This window comes from Rhea americana, unplaced genomic scaffold (genome assembly GCF_003343005.1).
Source record: "Rhea americana isolate MKP2758 unplaced genomic scaffold, rheAme1 scaffold_274, whole genome shotgun sequence".
NCBI classification, from domain to species: Eukaryota; Metazoa; Chordata; class Aves; order Rheiformes; family Rheidae; genus Rhea; species Rhea americana.
In genome coordinates, this window is record NW_028186395.1 from 35,707 (window position 1) to 55,104 (window position 19,398).

General features: G+C 53.4%; 2 protein-coding genes and 1 non-coding gene across 3 annotated transcripts in view; 2 read left to right on the forward strand and 1 right to left on the reverse strand.

Moving 5' to 3' along the window:
- Window positions 1-6: 6 nt before the first annotated feature.
- Window positions 7-5,298, forward strand: BUD23 (BUD23 rRNA methyltransferase and ribosome maturation factor). The gene is made up of 12 exons (XM_085308376.1): window positions 7-46; window positions 125-162; window positions 311-406; window positions 657-739; window positions 836-932; window positions 1,732-1,828; window positions 2,187-2,237; window positions 2,821-2,906; window positions 3,128-3,173; window positions 3,505-3,563; window positions 4,666-4,755; window positions 4,912-5,298. Exons 3-12 carry the CDS (start codon window positions 339-341, stop codon window positions 4,964-4,966), a joined length of 732 nt encoding a protein of 243 aa, XP_085164502.1. The 5' UTR covers window positions 7-46; window positions 125-162; window positions 311-338; the 3' UTR covers window positions 4,967-5,298.
- On the forward strand, window positions 4,076-4,208 carry LOC146593936 (small Cajal body-specific RNA 20). The gene has a single exon (XR_014896275.1).
- A 705-nt stretch (window positions 5,299-6,003) lies between the features above and the next one.
- STX1A (syntaxin 1A) overlaps window positions 6,004-19,398 on the reverse strand; it is a 101,818-nt gene continuing 88,423 nt past the window's right edge. Inside the window, exons 8-11 of the mRNA XM_085308411.1 lie at window positions 14,054-14,127; window positions 12,755-12,892; window positions 9,612-9,722; window positions 6,004-8,889 (exon numbers count right to left, since the gene is read on the reverse strand). Of these exons, the coding sequence (XP_085164537.1) occupies window positions 8,812-8,889; window positions 9,612-9,722; window positions 12,755-12,892; window positions 14,054-14,127 (401 nt within the window). The 3' untranslated portion in view covers window positions 6,004-8,811. The remainder of the gene's footprint in view (window positions 8,890-9,611; window positions 9,723-12,754; window positions 12,893-14,053; window positions 14,128-19,398) is intronic.

The following is a 19,398-nucleotide window of genomic DNA, read 5'->3' on the forward strand; positions in this document are numbered from 1 at the left end:
GGCGGGCAGCGGGCGGCGGCCTGAGCACCGTGGGCCGCCCGAGCTGGTGAGGCGGCGCGGCGCGGCGCGGCGCGGGCGCGGGCGCTGCTGCGCTTCAACCTCACTGACGCTCTCGTCTCCTCAGTTCTACGACGAGGCTGAGGCCCGGAAGTACACGCAGAAGTAAGGCGCCTGCGGGTGTGCGGGGCCCGGTGGCTCCGTGGCTGCCTGGCCCCGGCACCGGCCGGCCGGGGCCTTGCGCCGTGGCCCGGGCTTGCCCGGCCCCGTAACCCACTGCGGTAAGAACTCTCCTGCTCGCCGCCCGTTGCAGCTCCCGTGTGGTGGAGATCCAGTCGCAGATGTCGGAGCGGGCCGTGGAGCTGCTGGGGCTGCCCGAGGACCGGCCGTGCCTCCTGCTCGATGTGGGGTGAGGGGAGGCGCTGCAGCCGTGAGGAGCCCGGTTATGCGGTCGGGCACACGCAGCATCCGGCCTTGGCCTTTTGTAGGCACCGTGGCAGGGACACAGAGATGCGGAGGGGATCCTGGTGCCACTACCCTGTTTTTCATTCCATTGTGGCTTGTGGAAGAGGGGTAGATGGCTGCCAGCATGYGGGAGATGGGAGTGCCCTTGGATGGGCACTGTCTCTTTCTCTGTTGTTACCCCTTTCTCCCTTTAGCTGTGGCTCTGGGCTGAGTGGGGATTACATCTCTGAAGAGGGGCACTGTTGGRTTGGCATGGACATCAGCTCTGCCATGCTGGGTAGGTAGACCCTCTTCTCCCACAATCCTGTGTGCCACCAGAGGTGATCTGTGAAGGTATGAGTTGGTACTCTGAAGTGTCCTTTGTTCTGCACAGATGTGGCTCTGGAGAGAGAGGTAGAAGGAGACCTTCTACTTGCAGATGTGGGGCATGGCATTCCCTTCAGGCCAGGCGTATTTGATGGTTGTATCAGGTGAGTTTATACATGTAACTGAGCTCTTCTGATACTTTGTGTAGCTGCGTATTCTGCATAGTACACAAAATCTGCATATTGTGCATACCAGAGCATATGTCCTAATCAGCTGCTTTTCTTCTTCTATGTGACTTGGCTCCAGCTCTCTGAGACAAGCTGCTGAGATAAAAACAGCTTTCAACAGCTGTACTCCACGTGATGCTTGTCTTTTTTTTTCCAGCAGTGGGCTAGGGAAGCTTACTGATATAAATAAAATAGGAGATTGTGTCAGGAGGTTTGAGACCTGGTGCTAGGAAAAAAATGAAGTATCATGCACACTTATAAGGTCAGTTCAGTTACTGGACCAAAGTTTTAATGGTTGGTTTTGGGATGAGGGGCTAGATTGAGGGAAAAAAACTTTTCTGTTTAGAGAATACCTCATAAAAGTGATGGGATGGAGTAGAGACGTTCTGTTGTGGAACTGAATGCTCTGTTCAGGATTGCTCACTGGCAAAACCTGCATGAGCTGTTTGCATGAATCAGGGCCACAGCCAAACACTTTAGATATTTGAGCATCTGACCTAGAAGACTTAAGTTGCTGTTGTGCTTTGTTTGGTTTTGGTGTGACTCRGTGACTCTCCAGCAGGATATATGTTGCATCTTTACTGCAAAATAGAAGGCAAAGCTATATGGAGAAAATGGAATAGTTCCCCCTAGGCCCAGCAAATGCTTGATGCTGAAAGAAAGTTTAAAGGGAGGTGACGGGCTTTGCTAAAGAATTGATGGCTCAATGTCCTAGAGGTTTTGTGTTTTCTCTTAGTATTTCTGCAGTGCAATGGCTTTGTAATGCTGATAAGAAGTCACATAGTCCTCCAAAACGCCTTTATCGATTCTTTTCAACTCTTTATACTGCCTTGGTAAGTGCTGTGCTGTTTCAGCCAGGCATCTAGCTACCTTTATGTCTTCACTGGCACATTTTAGCAACACACTTTGCAAGTACAAGTTATTGAAATCTAGGACCAACAGAAGTATCTGTTTCTCATCTCCTTTCCTGCCTGCATGGTGTCTCACATTTCTGTAATTCCTGCTCCCTGCATCAGCACTGTTTGTTAGCCTCGTGCCTTGTTGTGCTAACAAGAAGCTGACTCTGTAGTCTGGAACTTTGGGTCCAGGAAGCTTTGGGTGAGATAGATGCCTGTATCTGGGCTAAGAATTGAATCTTGTTGGGGGAAGCCCATACTGAGACAGGTTTGTGACTGACTTTCTTTCCTGTAGGCCCGAGGATCCCGAGCTGTCTTGCAGCTGTACCCTGAGAACTCAGAACAGGTACAGGATGTCAGCTATTGGGAAGGAGGGATGGCAGAGCCAGGCAGAGGAACTATTTGCCATTTGAGACTTTGAGTGTGTCATTTTCCTGTTAGCTTGGTGTATGTCTCATTTCTTCCTGCTGACAGTAAAATTCTGCAGGAGCCGGGAAAGACACGTAAAGAGAATGTTGCACATGATTCCCATTGCCTCACAGACTGTCTTGTGCTAGGCATTAAAATCAAATGAATTGGCAGGACATAATCTGAATTTGCTGTGCTCAACTTTCTCTTGTGTGACTGGGCTTGAAAGTTGGGTTCTAGTGATGTATGCTGCACCATAACTCCCTTGGGCTGGATAATCCAGCCCAGCATCACCCTTGCAGAGATTCTGCTGCTTCAGTTAGATCAAGCTAGAGTGAGGAGCAGGGAAAGGCAAAATAAATGCTGCTGGATGATACTGCAGAGCTGGGWGTTTGGTGTAGGGGTTGTTACAAGAGCAGGGCAACCCTTTCTTTAGGGTGTACTATTAGTTGGGGTTGAGCCCAGAGGTCTCATCTGCTGCATGACTGCTTAATAATTTCTGCACATGCTTCCTTTTCTAGATGGAACTCATCACAGCTCAAGCCATGAAGGCTGGCTTTACTGGGGGAATGGTGGTAGATTACCCCAACAGTGCCAAAGCCAAGAAGTGAGTCCTGTTCTGTTTTATATGTGGTGTGTGAGGGTGTGGGCCTTGGGTCTAGCAATGATTTTTTTCTAAGCTGTTTTTCTCTCTTCTCTGAGCCTGTCCTGGGCAGAGATGACAGCTTAGATCTTACTCTGTTACAAATGATCTAGTTCTGCTTGGGGACTCGGAATCACATGCTGAGTCCTGGCTTAATGCTGCTCTTCTCATTCTTGCTCTTTCAGGTTCTTCCTTTGTCTCTTTGTTGGGGCATCCAGCACATTACCAAAGGTGAGATGCTTTGTCAGGCAGTGGAGATGCATCCCCTCTTCCCTAAGGATCCTTCCTGGCTGCTAGGTGATATGGAGGAGCTGTGGGTAAAGGGAAGTCATAGAGGGTGAGCCAAACACTGCAATCATGACTTCATTCCTGTGCTTGCTGTTGGTCTCACCAGCCCCAGCCCTCTCCAAGGTCTGGTTTCCTTGTGACAATTGCTGGAAGACCAATTTGCTGCTCTCCCAATCCCTTCTCTTGCAGAGCCCTTGATTCCCCTCTGTTTGCATGCCAGTGACCATTAGCTCTGTCTGCTCCAGATGAGAAACTTGTTGGTTTTGCTTTTCAGGGCCTTGGTACTGAGTGTGCTGATGAAGAGATACACCAGGCAAAGTTCACAAAGGAAAGGTACCATGTCGGGCAGAGCTGTATGTCCTCTCCCCAGAGATGTGTGGGGTGTGCAGAGAGGCTGGGTTTTGCTGAGGACCAGGGTATTGCCATTGTGAAATGGCTGGAGGGAAGGAACTGGGGCCCTAGGAGGATCCTTAGCAGCTGGATTGGCAGTGCTTTATAGCATCAAACAGTCCCAGACACAGGCAGAAAACACCTGGCCTGTCTGATTTGACTTGAGGGTTCAGCCTTGGTGTTGTGTGACTGAATTATGGTACTCCTATTGTAACTGTACCTGCGCATCTCAAACTGAATGCTCTTTCTGTCCAGCACTCAGCTCACTCTCCAGCTCAGTGCTGGAGCCAAGGCATGCGGCAGTGGGATGGTGCTGGTTACACCAGTCATTGCTTTTTTTGTCAGGGAAGCAGGCTGGTATGTCTGAAGCCTGATCTTTCCTCCTTTCCACTGTCAAATTCATTGCTGTCAGATTCTGTATAGCTGTGGCTTGGGGGTTTTTCTCTTGCTGGCCAAGTCTCATCCCATGGTAGTGATGCAGGGACATGCTTCCCTTGCAGCCAGTGGGAGAGACAGAAAAAAGATAGAGGAAAGTCGTCGTGGCTGCCAGGAGTTGGTGGCTGCCATGTTTTCCTGCCTCTTACACTGCTCCGCTTAGTTGGTCCAGGGGCGGAGGGGTGGTATCTGGTCTTGAATGGGAAGGGTAGAACTGGCAACTTACTCAGAAACTAGAGCTTTCATCTGCTTGTTCAGACTAGAGCAGACAAGGGAAAGGTTGTTGTGCTGAGCCTTATATTCCCCAGAAATCCCAGAGTCCAGCATGCTGCAACTTGTGTAGAACAGGTGCCCCTTACTCAAAGCTGGGGATGGTGGCAGCTTGGTACCTACGCTGGCAGACAGCAGCAGTGCATCTGGAGCTGGGCTGTTCATTGGCCACCTGCTCCAGCTCCTTCTTCCCATCCCCTGGAGGAAGGGGTTGTGAGCTGTCGCTATTCCTGTGGAGCAGAGGACGTGATTAGTTCTGGGTGGAAATCCTCCAGTCTACAAAAGAGCGTGTTTCCCCCCACCTCAGTTCCTGCTCAGCTCCTGTTTGTTGTCTCTGTAGGGCACGGTTCAGAAATGTCAAGGGCAAATCTGTAAAAAAGAGCCGGGACTGGATCCTTGAGAAGAAGGAGCGCAGACGACGGCAGGGCAAGTAAGTTCAGCCAGGTCCTGTCCCAGCTGAAGCTATGGCTGGCTGTGCTGGTCTGGCCCACTGTCACCCGGTCAATCTCTGCTATAAGCTAGCTTCCCTTCCCCTCCCAGAATGAGCTGTGGAGCTCACTGAGTTGCTCCACATTTTTCTTTGCAGGGAGGTGCGAGCAGACACAAAATACACGGGTCGAAAGCGCCACCCTCACTTCTGAATCATGGATGCTGCTGGAGCCAGAAGATGGTGTGTTGGCTCCCATAAAGAGCCTCCTGTGGATGGCGCAGATTAGCACCCCTGGACCCAAGACCAGCCAGGACAGGTCATTGCAGCTCTTCGAGGTGAAGGGTTGCAGGTACTACCTATCCTTCAATTGCTAAGCCTTTAGGCCTTTTCTCCCAGGGAAAACGGAGTGGTGGACAGTACTTTGGCCACTCTGTGTCAGGCTATTGCTTACCTTCTTGAGATGGCAGCAAGCCGTCTGGAGCTCCAGGTGAGCCAAGACATTGTACTCAGCCTCTTCACTAAACAGTTGATGCGCTATGGTTACTACTGTTTGCCTATGTTCTGGCCTCTATGCAGATAGTGGGAGGTGAAGGTGGAAAAACAGCACCTGCTTCACTGCTAGCTTCTCCCTCACCAGCAGGTAGTATGAAGGTTTGAGTCTTTTTGAGGGTCTGGCACACTTCTTTTCCAGGTTGAAGGAGGGGAAACGTTACCTGAACTTTCCTAGGGTTGCTATTCCTACATGCACCTCCCTTCAGGCCTACCATCGATGCCCTGGTGCCCCACTGGTCCTAAGGTGCTACCCACCCCATCCCTGATCCCCATCCCCTCCTCCCTTCAGCTGAAACAGAGATGAACTAGCCAGAACTTTACAGTTACAAATGTTTATTCTACATAAAAATTCCACAAAATGGGAAGCTGTTTTGCACCCAAAGCTTTGGGAGAAAAAGGGGGAGGCTAGCAGGGAAAGAGAGGGTGAAGGAGAAAAGAGGCAACATACAGTGTCATCCAGCCCAGTGAGACAGAGCAAGCTAGGGTCAAGATCCACATAGAAAACAAGGACACTTAGCTCACAGTACAGCAACGGTACAACTCCACAGGTGTGGGGGGGGGAGGGGGGGCTTGGAAAGCCTTCAAGTACGTTAATTACCAAAAAAAAAATCCCCAGTTCGAGTGCAAGCTGTGCGTGCCCCACGCTGCTTGTGGAATACTGCATCAAGACAGGCTCCCGGTGCTGGGAGGGCAGGTGGCACTTGGAACAGAGGCGTTGTAACCCAAAGGACAAGTTGTTTGAGGCTGGCGGAGGAGGGGAGGGAGGGTGTCTGGAAAGAAAAAGTGAAATGTTTCTCCAAAGCACAACCACATTGTTGGTGATTTGGTCTGTACATGCAATGGGCAGGTAAAAAGGAACTGAACGGGGCTTCCCGTAGTGCAGGGGTAATTATTGCACCAAAACACCCTCCCCTCACAGCGAGGACAGTGCGAGCTGGCCTACAGGGGTAGTGATGGCCGCATGCTCATCCACCTCCCTTCTGTTAGAGCCTGCAGCCATACTGCATGCAGAGTGCTGTTGGCAGAATTGGGGACTGTGGCCCAGCTTGGCCCCTGGTCACTGGCTGGCTGCTAGACATGATGGTACTGAGAAGGAAGGAGCAAGTGCCAGAACTCCCCTGCCCTGGCCTCCCATTGCTGCTCTTGGCCTTGTGCCTTGAAGGGGGTGGGCCACAGCCCTGATGTCTGAGGGCATACGCCACAAAAGCTGCTGCTGTTTGGGGGGGGGGCCTCATGCTAGCAGTGGGCAGCAGGGCAGGATGAGTGCCTGAGACAGGCTTTTTCCTGCCTGCATGCCCAGGAGCAGAGCTGCCAGCAGTGTTATTGCTTCCTGGAAGAAGGGGGCCCAGCACTCTCGCTAGCTCAGCGGTGCAGGAGCTGTACGAGGGCAGGTGCCATGCACCCTTAGCCATGGCTGCCAGGTCTGTTGCCTGCAGCCAGACATCCCCATGGAGCAATGGCCATGCCAATGCCTGGCCACTGCCTAGGATGGGACTGCCTGAGGCTGCCTGTCCCTGCTTGCAATATTCCTGGTGCCCCAAGCCCTTTTGTGTGCACAGGGGTACAGTGCTGTAGCTCGCGTTATGTATCACAGGACTGTGACTGAAGAAGGTGCTGGTCTTAGGCCCTCCAGTGACCACAGCTGGTGGCTCAAGTTGGGCCCAGGTTGGGGGGAGGGGGAGAGGGCAGGGAGGGTCCAAGCCAGAGATGTGCCACAACAGTGGCTGAATGCCTGTGTGGGCTGTGTTGTGGGGCTTGAACAGGGGCATGAAGAGCTGTGGCTGCTGGGAGGGGGGCTGCCCTGCCCCTTTCCCTCCTTACCCTTGACCTCCTAGGCTAGCTCATGCCGCTCACCCAGCATCTGTGGCATCCCTACCACCACCACCTCCAGGTGCTTTAGCCAAGCTGGGTGGCTGCAAGGCCAAATACTGTGCTATAGGATCGCACTGTGCCCATCTCACCCGGGCTGTGGGACCTCTCTGTGGTACTTTGGCACGTACATGGGCAGGCCAGCTGGAGAACTGGAGTTGCCCTAGGAATACAAGGGTAGATCCCTGCGCTAGCCCTAGACAAGGGCACAGAGGCAGTTCAGGGCCCCTCCAAGCTGCCTGCAGGCTCAGACCATGCCACAGTGGCTGTATCCAAGTAGTCAGCACATTCTGGCTGAGCAAAGCAGGGACAGTGGAGGGCACCCACAGCAGCTGGGTGTGGGTGCCTCACTGAGCCCACTGCAGGCAAGGAGCAGGCAGCAGGGCACGGTGCCGGGGGAGGCACAGGCAAGGGCAGTCAGATGCCAGGAGGTGGCAAAGAGATGGAGGGAATAGTTGGGCACTGCCCTGCTCAGGAACTGGTTGGATGTTGGGAAGAGAAGGGTGAGGGCTGCTGTTCCTGGCTTGTTGGAGGAGGGACACAAGGGCCAATCCTTGGGACCAGAGAAGGTGCTCCTGTCTCCAAGCCCCAGCTCATGGGTGCCGCCTGCATTGGGGAACTAGGCTGGGAAAAGCCCTGGTCCCAGCCAAATGCCACATGGGTCTGTGGGTGTCAGAGCCAGCCCCAAACTGACAGCCAGAGCCCAGGTGAGGGAATAGCAGGAAGGAGACTACTGCTTGCTGGGGCTAACACACCTGGCACGTACTGCTGGCTTTGTACTATCCCTGCCCTCAGCTCCTGCCAGGAGTGCTGCACAAGTCCCCCATGTGCCCCATCCCTGAACAGCAGTTATGGTCCCAAGCAGCAGCACCTTATTCTCCCACATCAGCCAAGGCTGGGACAAGGCCCCCAAGCAGGAGTGGGCCCCTCCACTCCTGCTGCACTGTGGCCTTCCTCCCACCACATTCAGCCCCAGGCATCCACACCAGAGTGAGGGCTTGCCTAGGGAGGGGGCAGCCCTGTCACTGGCTCCTGCCATGGCTGCAGAGCTGGGACCTGCAGCAGGGAGGGCAGCAGCAGGAGGGAGCAGGGCAGGCAGGTCCTGGCAGAGCGCACACATGGGGAAGTGCCCTGTGAGAGAAGCAGCCCAAGGATGGTGGCTTTCAAGCACACACGAGGCTGCCAGACATGAGGGCTCTACCTGGAGCAATGGCAAAGCCAGGGGGAGGTTGGCTGGGCACTGCACTCCCAAGGACCCCTAACACCCTTCCTGCCCTTGGCTGTGGCTGACACAGTCACGCTGCCCAGCACAGGAGGAGCAGCAGTGCCCAAGAGGACCAGTCCTCACCCTGGTCCCAGCCAGCCACCCAGGCTGGAGCAGTGATGCGAGCTCGGGTTGCCCCCGTGGTCCCCCTTGCACTCATCACAGACCCCTGCACCCCACCTGTGCCCCGGGGCTGGCGCTCCCTCCACACAGACGCACTGCACCGCACACACAGCGTCACAAACAACCATGCATTAGAAACTGAAATGCTGCTGGGAGGCTCCGGGGCTGCGTGGTTCGGCTCCGGCTCGGCTGCGGCCCTGCAGCACGCACGGCTCCGTCCATCGCACACAAAGTCCCGTGGGGAGAGTCTAGCCGAAAATGCCGCCAAAGGTGGAGGCGATGACGATACCCAGGATCACACAGCAGATAATGATCATGATCTTCTTCTGCTCGGGTGTCCCAGAGTCAGCAGGAAGAGAAGGAAGGGGTAATGGTGAATGCCAGGGGCTGGCGTGGCCCCAGCACCCCAAAGCTGGAGGCTATTCTTTGCCCTGCCTCCCCTATGGCCATAGCAGAGTCTGACCAGCAAGAGCCAGCAGGGCTCCAGCGGGACCCATGGCAGTGCTGGGCACCCCAGCTACCTCTCCAGCATCGGGCTGGCAGAGTTGGTCCCTTTGTTAGATCCCTGTAAGAAGCAGGCTCCTGTGGAGGGTCCATGGGGATGGCCTGGCTGTGCCACCTGGCCAGTGGAAAGCAGCAATCACCCACTAGACATGGGGCCATTTACAGGGCCAGGCAGCAGGCACAAGGTCAGAGCTGAACTGGGCCTTTCTCTACCATCTCCACCCTTTTCCCAGGCTCCTCCCCAGCCAAGCATCCCTGCCTCAGCGTTTATCTGCCAGAGCTCAGGCAATCCCTGCCAGGGGAGCTCTGTTGCAGATGATGCCACCAGCGGGAACAACACTAATCCCAGCTGAAGTAAAGCAATGCCCAAGTGCCCACGGGGCTGTGCTGTGCTGCCCTGCTTCTCTCTGTTTAGGGACAACCAGAGCTCACAGGCAGTCCAGGTGGGTAGGCCAAGGGTCCCAGGAAAAGGACTCATCCTGGGGATGGGGTGTCAGCACTGCAGGGCAGAGAGAGATGGGAGCCAGCCAATGCCACGACTCACCCGCCTGGCTTTGCTCTGGTACTTCACTGCTTTTTTGGTGTCAGACACGGCCCGCTCCACGTAGTCCACGGAGTGCTCCACATTGTACTCGATGCGGTCGATCATCTCACCCTGCAGAGTGGGGACAGTGCCCACACACCCATGCACGCAGGTGTGAGCTTCTGCTTCCTCCTGCTCCTGTGCTGCCCTGTTCCTTAGCACTGTGCAGTCATCACCCTGCCCAGCAGCCCTAGCACAGAAGAAAGAAGGAGCATCAGCCTGCCCTGCCACAGGCAGCAGGTACCCCCAGGGGTGCTCTGCGGGTGGTTGTCTGGACCACAGGCTCTGTGCCATGGAGTGGGCCAGGCTACGCACTTGGAGAGCTGGGAACACTGTGCATGTCCCAGCAAGAAGGAGTGTCAAGGTGAATTCCCCAGCCTGCCCCTAGCCCCGTGGCCGTTGTCTTGTCTCGTGAGAGCGTCAAGGCCACAATACGACTTGCATTGACCACACACACCACACGCTGAAGAAGCAGAAGAGACAGCAAGGAGAGCAAAGATGAAAACACCAGAGCCACATGGGATGCTCACAAGGCCACAAACATGCAGGGACAAACAGTCTGACCCACACAACCACCTCACAGGGAGCAGAGGCCCTCTCTGCTTGAGCTCTTGCACCCCATGCTGCTGAGCTACTCAGGACTGTTTGGACTGAGGCTAGAAAGGCAGCATTCCCCGGCCTCTCAGGTCCCAGAGCAATTCCTGCTCCTGCTCCCAGGGCTGTACATGTGGACTAGTGATGTGGACTCCTGCATATCCTGGGATGCTGTCTGCAGTGTGCTTCCCTGAGCCTATCCACCCCCTTCAGCCTTTCTCCTTGCTGATACTGTAGGGAAGCATCTGGGTCCTATGGCAGCTGGAGCCAGAATCTGATGGTTCATTTGAATCATAGGAGCAAATGGGGGAATGCAGGGAGGGAACAGCCAGCTGGGGACAGCACCCCCCAGGCTGTAGGGCTGAGAGTAGACACTGGAGCTCAGCTCCAACAGCACAACCAAACAGCCATGACAAACTGAGGCTGAGAGACTCCACTGGTGCTGGCTGCAGGGGGCACAAGAGAAGCAAAGTGGCACTGTCCCCCCCAGCACAGGGCCCAGAGCCCACCGCCCTGTACAGCACAGAGGGAAGCTGGGCTGTGGAGCGAGGTATGGTCAGGCAATCTGGATTTCCCCCCAACAGCAGCTCTGCAATGCTCCATTTTCAGCCTCATGCTGAAGAGCAGTATGGAGGATGAGCCTTGCAAGCCCACAGAAGCTTGGCATAACCCTCCTGATCCTCACCAGGCTCCCTACTGCCCCTGTCTCACGCACACTGATGTGCCAGCACCTGCATGTCTTGTATAGAGATGCTGATTCTTCCGCCTGCCCACATCATGCCTGGAGCAGTTCTGCTCCCAGTCTGGCCCYTTCTCTGCTTCCTGCCTTTTCTATGCCAGCAGCTTGGAGACCCGCACTCCATAGTGCTACCACCTTGCATTGCTCTGTCTCACGGTTAGAGCAGGGCAGGGTGCTGAGAACCCTCACTTTCACGAGGGGCACCAAAGTCCATCAGGCCTCTCACTTAGCTTCATACCTCAGTTTCTCCTCCCATGAAAGGCATATGAGGGCTGGTGGCCCTTCCTCCCTGCTGCAGCTGAGCCAGCGCAGCATGCCACACTGCCTGACTGTGAGCCATAGCCTGCGCCACTGCCACATGCTACAGATGCAAGGCCCACAACGCTGTACAGGGCCAGGAGGGTTCACTAGAATCTTCCTCAGGGGAATCCCAATAAGGTAGCGCCTGCAACTGCTGTGCTAGAGCACCTGAGGCCAGCAGGCAGCCACAGTGCCATGCACGCACGCCCCTCACAGCTGCTCCTAGGCATACTGTTCTCAGCAGTCCCCAGAAGGCAGGTGAAGGGTGTGAGAGATGTTGGGGCCACCAGCACCAGTAGTGAGCAGGCCAGGCTCCCTCCTGTTCCTAGCGCCCAGATAAAGCCGTGTGACAGGCAGGGCTCTTGGGTATGGAGACAGTCCTGCAAGCAGAGATTTTGAAGTAATAGCGCTGCAAGGACAGGAGGAAGGGCTGGAGGTCTCCGAATAGGGTGGAGGTGGCCCAGCACACGGCATGGACTGGAGCTCACATGCACTAGGGCCAGCCAGAGGGCACAGGAGAGGCAAAGATCATTCTCTTGGGGGTAGAGAGGAGTGGGACAACACTGCCAAAATCCCTCAACCCTGGGGCTATCTGTTCCAGGCTGCCACAGGAGCTCACAGCCCTAAAACCCTCCAGACATCAAGAGAAAGCCCAGATGATATACAGAACTGGGTTTGCCAGCTGGTTGTGGGCAGGCACGATAGGACGCAGAGCCCAGTAGATCAGGGCAATAATACATCCATGCCACAGCCACTCTTGCCCATGGGACAGCCCCAGAGCCATATGAGAGCCACGTGCATGCAGGGTACAGCCATGCAGAGTGGAGCATGCAGGCACTGGCAACGGCCAGGCAGTGCTTTACCTGCTGGTGACAGTCTCCTCGGGCCGTGGCAGCATGGCGGGCAAGAATGGGGGTGAGCAGGGACACGAGAGCGTTTGCCTGGCAGAGGGGCCAGACCCTGCTGCACACCAGCATAATTCCTGGGGCAGGCTGGCAGGACCTGCTGAAGACCTGGTGGCACCTGGTGCTCCAGGAGCTCTCCCAGCAGGAGTGCTCACAAACTGGCCTGTACAGAGCTTCCCAATGCTGGTTGGGACTTGAGGGGAGACAGAGACTTCCCCTGCAGCAGTGCCAGCCACCCCCTTCTACCTTCCTCCAGAGCCCATCTCCAAGCTTCTCACTGCAGAGCACGCAGCAGTCTGCTATTGAGTGTGAGGCAGGTGGATGGCCAGCCTGCCAGCTCCAGGAACACTGAATTCGGCCCTGGTGGGAGCAGCATAGGCCCACACAGCCAAATAAAGTCCTTCCCCTCAGCTCCTGTCCACACAGGAAACAGGACCAGAGATGGGTGCTTCCACAGGACTGGGACAGCTCCTAGCAGCCCCTTCCCTGGGTTATCTGCCCCAGTCCACTCTTCCCACACCCAGCAGGGCTTGCTAGCATCCCTATGGTCTCCGACGTCTCCCTACCTGGCTCTCCACCAGCATGGCCATGTCCATAAACATGTCATGCAGCTCTCGGATGCTGTTCTCCAGTTTGATGATCTCACTGTGCCGTGTCTCAATCTCATTCAGTGCCTGCTTGGTGATGTTTGAATCCATAATGATCTACAAGAAGACATGGCTTGTGAGCATCATGCTCGAGCCTGCCTGGAGGCCCAAGACATTAACCCTCAGTTCTGGAAAGAGAGGCACCAAGAAGGGAAAGAGAAGGGCTTAAATGCAGCGAAGTGAGTGCTCAGGGCAAGGCACTGGGCTTCAAATCATTTGGCTACAGTATTACACACCCTGAGCCAGGAAAAACAGATGTGACAAACGAGAGGTCAAACCCATAGCTAAGATGGGTGAGGGTGGGGAGCAACAGCGAGAACAGRGTGCTACAAGACAGCTGACAGAGATAGGCTTGGGGCTGGAGGCATGAGGGAAGGTCTGGCTCTGGGAGAGTCTGGGCTCCATTGGGGGCTCCATGGGAGGGACACAGGATCTCCAGGCATCTCCCTAAACACCACAGTAGAATCCCACTGCTGAGTGGGAGGTGAATAGGCCCCACGCTGCCCTCTGGCAGAGCCAAGAGTACGGAATGGATAGGGCTAAGTAGAGCTAAGCTTCTCTTTGTACCCAGCCATAATGCTGTGGTTAGGGAATTAGTTCAGCAGGACCAAGGTACCAGCAACTCTTTGGGGTCTGGCCTCATGGGCCTCGCTCCCCACTGGGGCAACAGCCATGCTGAGGGCCCATGAAGCAGCACTAACGGCTCTGAGGCCAGCAATAGAGTGGAGAGGAGTGTGGCAGGCTGGACATGGACTGCACACATCTCCATCCTCCAAGTAACAAAGTGACCTGGTCAGGGCAGAGCCTCAGTGCAAATCTGCCTCTCTCAGGATCTCAGCTGATGCACTGGAAAGAAAAAGGCACGGAAATGGACATCATCCTCCCCAGTACCACAGTGGGAGTAGTCCTTGAGGCCACCAGATCCACACTGTTTGCAATAACATCCGCCCAATCCAAAGTCCTTTGGGCCCAGAGTTGCCCCTCAAGAAAAAACATAGCTTCCTGTTGGGAAAGGCTCCTCCAGCGAGACCCAAGTGGCTATGCTCCTCCTTCACGGGATGTGCTCCACCCCATGCGAGCTGCAACCACAGGGGGTGCGTGTTCACCAGCCATATTCCTAAAAAGGCCCAGGGATGCAGGGACYGGGGGCTGGCTCAGCCTTCACCTGCACTGGGCTTGGACCAGGGCCAACTTTCAGTGCCTACTTGCAGTGCCTACCCCAGAAGAGAAGATGGCTGGGTTCCCGCTCTCCAGCATGTCCTCCAGCTCCTCACTGGTGGTGGTCCTGCCAGCTGCAAATGATACACATGGGTCAGTCAAGAGCAAGCGTCCATGCTCCCCTCCCTCCAATGGGGCCATCACGAGGCCTCATGAGGGCTCAGTCAGCTCTACAGTCTCTCCCAAAAGGACAACTGAGCTCCCCTTCCAGTCCCAAGAGTGCACATGGCAGCTACAGGTGCCATCATCACTGTCCAGCCACCAGATAGCTCACCAAGAAAGCCTGTCCTTCCCAAATGCACTGCCCCTCCCTGTGAGGCAGGTCTGCTTGGCCCTACAGCCCTGTCTCAGCCTAGAGGGCTCACTGGGACCATACAAGGCCCCTGAGTGCCTGCATCCCCAACACAGCATGGAGCAGTGACGAAAGACTGAGTGCCTTGGCAGCCAGGCATCAGGGTGCAAGGAAGAGGATGGAGAACAGTAAGCAAAGAGCAGGGGTGGGCCACAGGGCTCCCTACAGCTCCATGGGGAAACTCCTTGGGCCAGTTCAAGCCCATGAGGGATATTCAGCTGTGTCAGCCAACAGTGGAGAGCTTGCCAGCTGGGACCTGCTTCCCTTAACCACATGTCCCCAGGCACTGGCCCAGTAYCTCCACTGTCTCACTCCTGCAACCATGTGTTCCCTCATGCTGGCTCTGGACAGCCTTTCTCAGACCAATACCCCAACACTCTTTCTGGGCCCTGCTATCACTGCAGGTCTCCCATATCCACAGAGACACTGGGATAGGTATGCTTCATCCCTCCCAGTTGGGGCATCACATTTACTGGCCAAAAGCTGCTTGTGAGACATGGATTGAGGACCTGATTCAGCATCTCAGTACCCTGGGTAAGTATGGGCTGCTTGAGTTTTCACTCTTTATCTGTATAATGCAGAGAAACCAAGCTCATCCCTCCTCCCTGGGACATAACCCTTGCTCTTGGCAGGACCCTCACTTCCCCGGCTCCTCTGGAGGCAATTAACCCATTCTCAGCTCATGGACTTGCCTCCCTCTCCCTGTGGACACCTTTCATACTGCTCTAAAGGAAGACATAACTACTCTGCAGGTTATACCGACCCTCCACCATCAATTACAGCATGTTTTTCAAGCTAATAGTTACATAGGAGCCATGAAACTACAGTGTTAAGCAGACTAACACACAAGGCAGGCTTGTTTTGGGGCTCCCTAGGAACTGGCAGAGGGAGCAGGTTGCACCTGCAAAGAGGACAGGAGTTGTCAGCTGAAGTCAACAGTACAATCAGAAACAGAGACAAAGCAGGGAGGAGCAGTTAGTGGAGTAACAGCACTAGGATGAATTAACTCATACTAGCCAAATAAGGCCTAACGAACAAGAAGTGAGGGAGGTCAGCAGTTACTATATGCTTACAGAGAGGCAAGAGGGTGGAGAGGGCATTGCTTACCAAAACAGGTGAATGCTGTGGGGTCTTGGGACACGGACACACTCTCAGCTAGAGAGGTTCTCAGTGCTCCTCCCAGGCACACAGATGGGGAAGAAAGGAGTAAACCAAAGGGAAGGCAGCTTACAGGAAGTAYATCGTAACTTTTTGGGAGGCCTTCAAGGAGCAGCGCCAGGTGGAGGACTGCAATGATGTCCCAAGCATGGGACAGAGAGTCTGTATCTGGAAGTCTTCCTGGAGCGCTGTGCCCAAGAGGTGGTATCCAAACCTCATGCCATCCCAGCCACTGTCAGACAGGGCTGGATCCAGTGCAGCAGCTCAGACAGCACCTATGCAGGGGCATTCAGATTGGCAACAGGCAAAGATATTGAAGAAGTGGCGGGGGGGGGGGCCGGCAGGGCTGTGATCTAATCAGTCTTTTAAAAGCAATTTGTAATTATAAAAGAAAGGCAGCATGAGAGGAGGAGCCATTTACAAGGATGTCATCAAAACAATCACAGGTGGAAGAGAAATAAAAAAATCAAAAAGCATAAGAGGAAAAACAATAGCTAGAAAAGAAAAATGAAAATTCTTCAAAAAGAAATCTCTTTTACCGTTTTTGTTGAATAAGAAATACTTTCATTGCAAGCTAATTGCCTATGGTCACAAAAGAATTCCTTTTATTATTTATGTGACAAATATCTCATAATCTAAAAAAAAGGGGGGGGGGATTTTTATTTTAACAGCTGGTAGAAAGGATTCAGTAATGCTGCAAACACTCCTCAGCCATCTCTCGCAGTGAGGAACCAAGGCAAAGACCTTACAGACACTTGAGGAGAGAGYTGGCACTGTTTCTGGTGTGCCCAGGGCTGTCCGGCAGGAATTTGGGATGCGCATCCCAGCACTGATATCTAGAAAGAGAGCAAAATGGGATGAGCTTGGATCCCTAGTGTGTCCAGGCATCAAGCTTTCAAGACAACAGGATGATTCAGGAACCTCCGGTTTGGGTCTCACCTAGCTTTGCTGTTGTGTGGGGATCGCATGTTAATGAAGAAAAAAGAAGGCTGCACCAAGTGCCTGCTGCCGAGCTGGGCAAGCAGTGCAGCTACAGTCATGATGTAGAGCCTTCTGGCTGGGTGACCTGGCCTTGGACTCTCTCAGCATGAAATCTTCACCACTGTATTTTCAGAGACAAACAACTTGCATTTGATGGACTCAGGGAGCCCCAAATGTGCTCTCTCCTGGTACTAGGGGCTGGAGTGAGGTGTTCAGTGGAGCTAAACAGCTCTATGAGGAGGCTAATCCACAACTCATCGTTTCTTTCCTGCAAATGGAATAAATCTTCAAATCTGACTGCACACTGCCAGGAGACAAAATGAAGAGCAGAGCAGATCTCAGAGAACAATATTAAAAAGTACAATAAAACTTTTAAAGAGAAACAAAAAGACTGTGCAATGCAGCATAGCAAGGATCCACTTGCAAGATAAGAGGACAAAGAACTAGAGAGGGAGAAAAGCAGAAATTTACTACTTCTTGCTTGGTCTGCATCCCTCAAAGAGAGGCAATCAGAGCCAAATGAYAGGGATTTCCGTGTCCTCAGCACTTGGTAAGAGCTATCCCTGAGCACAGCCGTGATAAATCTGTTCAGTAACGCCCTATTCCATAGAAGTGCTAGGGAAAGCACAGTTCCCCATCCTCACATCTCACTGTGACCTTCAAGAATGAGACCTGCAGCCCTTGCACAAAGGATTTAATTGTTCGACAATGAAAAAAAAAATGTCCTGCACAATGTGGCCACCGGCACCCAAAAGGCATCAGAAACCAAGTGACTGCAGGAATGCAGAGATACTGTCCTGTCCTAGCAGCTAGCCTAGTGCTGGAAGCAGCAAGGGTGAAACTGCTCCACAGCAAGGGACAAATCAGGATTGAAGGGTGACTACAGCACATGCAGTGCCCTCACTGTCCGGGATTTGAGCAGGGCACAGATAACAGGATCTTTTGACAGTCCCAAACAAGGCAAGGTGACCCCTGGTTCAGAAGCCAGCCAGGGAGTCCCCATCAGAGGCAGCAGAAGATGGGACTGGAAACAGGACTTCAGACAAGGCTGCTACATAAGCCCAAGGTCCAACCAGAAAACATGGCCAGAGATAGAGCTGGGGATAAGATTACAATATAGATCCAAAGTCCATCCAGGAGATGGGGCCAGAGAGCCTAGTTTTCTTCCATTGAAATCCTGGAGACAGCACTGAGAAAATGCAGCAGGATCAGCAGGATCTCTAGGCAGAGATGCCTCATCCAGGAGATGCCACATGTCCAGTAGGTAGAGCCAGAAGAGGACACAGGATATGGGGAAGATCATATCTTTGGTTCTCACTACCCTGCTGGGAGCCCTGAGCCAGCCTTTTTGCTGCCCAATTTACTTATTGCAGAACACAGTGCCGGAAGAGGCCCTGATTCTTACAACAAGGCAAAGGATGAGAAATGCATCAGGCAGATTAACAACTGGCCAGACGTTGTGGGTTTGGCCAAGAGCCCATTGCTGGTGGGGAAGAACCTGCTTTAATGCTAAGGCAAAGCACAAGGTCTGAAAGGCTGCATCTCACCCATGCTGTGTAGTATAACACTATCCAAAGCTACATAATAGACTTGTAGGACCCCAGAGAACTTCACAGGGAAGTCACTGCCTTCCGGTTAGGTTTTATGGTTTGGAAAAGCAAAAAAAAAGCAGATGAACACGTGCAAGATACTCAGCTCATTAGCTGTCCACATCACCACTGGGCTATTGTATAGCTACAAATGGGAAATGGGAATGAAAGTACTGAGTCGATACAAAGTGCCCATGAAGAAGGAAGAGTCCAAGAGAAAATCCATGCTCTGAAACTTGGCAATGTGCTGGAAAACCACAAGATCTGGACTTCTGTCTCCTCTGCAAGCTCTGGAATACCTAACCGGAGGCACAGGACTCTTTCTTAGCATATAGAAATTAAAGCCTTTCTAGAGTAAAAAGACTCTGACATTTGCCATCAGACACATGCAGCACAGAACATTGCTGTGGGCTGCCTAGCAGAGGAAGAAGCAAACTCAACCCTGAGCTGGAAAGGACAGAAGAGATGGAGAAGATGCACAGAGCCACAATTAAATCTTCTGCAATCATGCATCAAGTGAGGACCACCAGAAGCTCTGGAACAGGCAGAGACATGAAGCCATTGAGGAGACCTGACATCAAATTCCCCTCAAAGACCCTGTGCAGGTCTTGGCCATGCTATGCCCAGCTGGATAAAGCAATCTTCCTCATTAACCCACTCCCAATGGGAAGGGCTTAGCCATCTCTAGGACACAAGTGGCTCATCTGGGGTGCCAAGGAACCCTGAGGAAGTTCCAGGGGCAAAACACCACTAATATCAATTTGCTGAGCTCTGCATGTTGTACACTCTGTAAGTAAAAAAGACTTTGGAGCAGGCACTTCAGCTGCTAGGAGATGTGCAGAAGTGAAATATGCTGCCACTGCATTCATGGTAACAGCTCAGTGATGCTCTTTCAGCTCAGACCATTCCTTTTCACCATCAGTTAGGACTGCGCAAGCACACAAAGAACAACAGCCAGAGCTAAGGTTGGCAAAAGACAACACACTGGATAAGACACCTTCTCTGGAAGAYAGGTTCCTCTGCTTAGATCAGAATTTCAAGCTTTCTTTAGATATGAACCTGTACAACTCTTACTGATAAAACTGCCATGCCAACCTGTGCACACCAAGATAACTAGTACCAGTGGTCCAATTCTCTCAATCTTCTTCCAGATCAAATAAATCTAGTGCAGGCTAGATTTGTCATTTAGATGGGCAGATTTCAGATCTAAAAGCCTGGCTGGCACGTCACAAATGCACACTAAGATCTCCATCTCCTGGAATCAT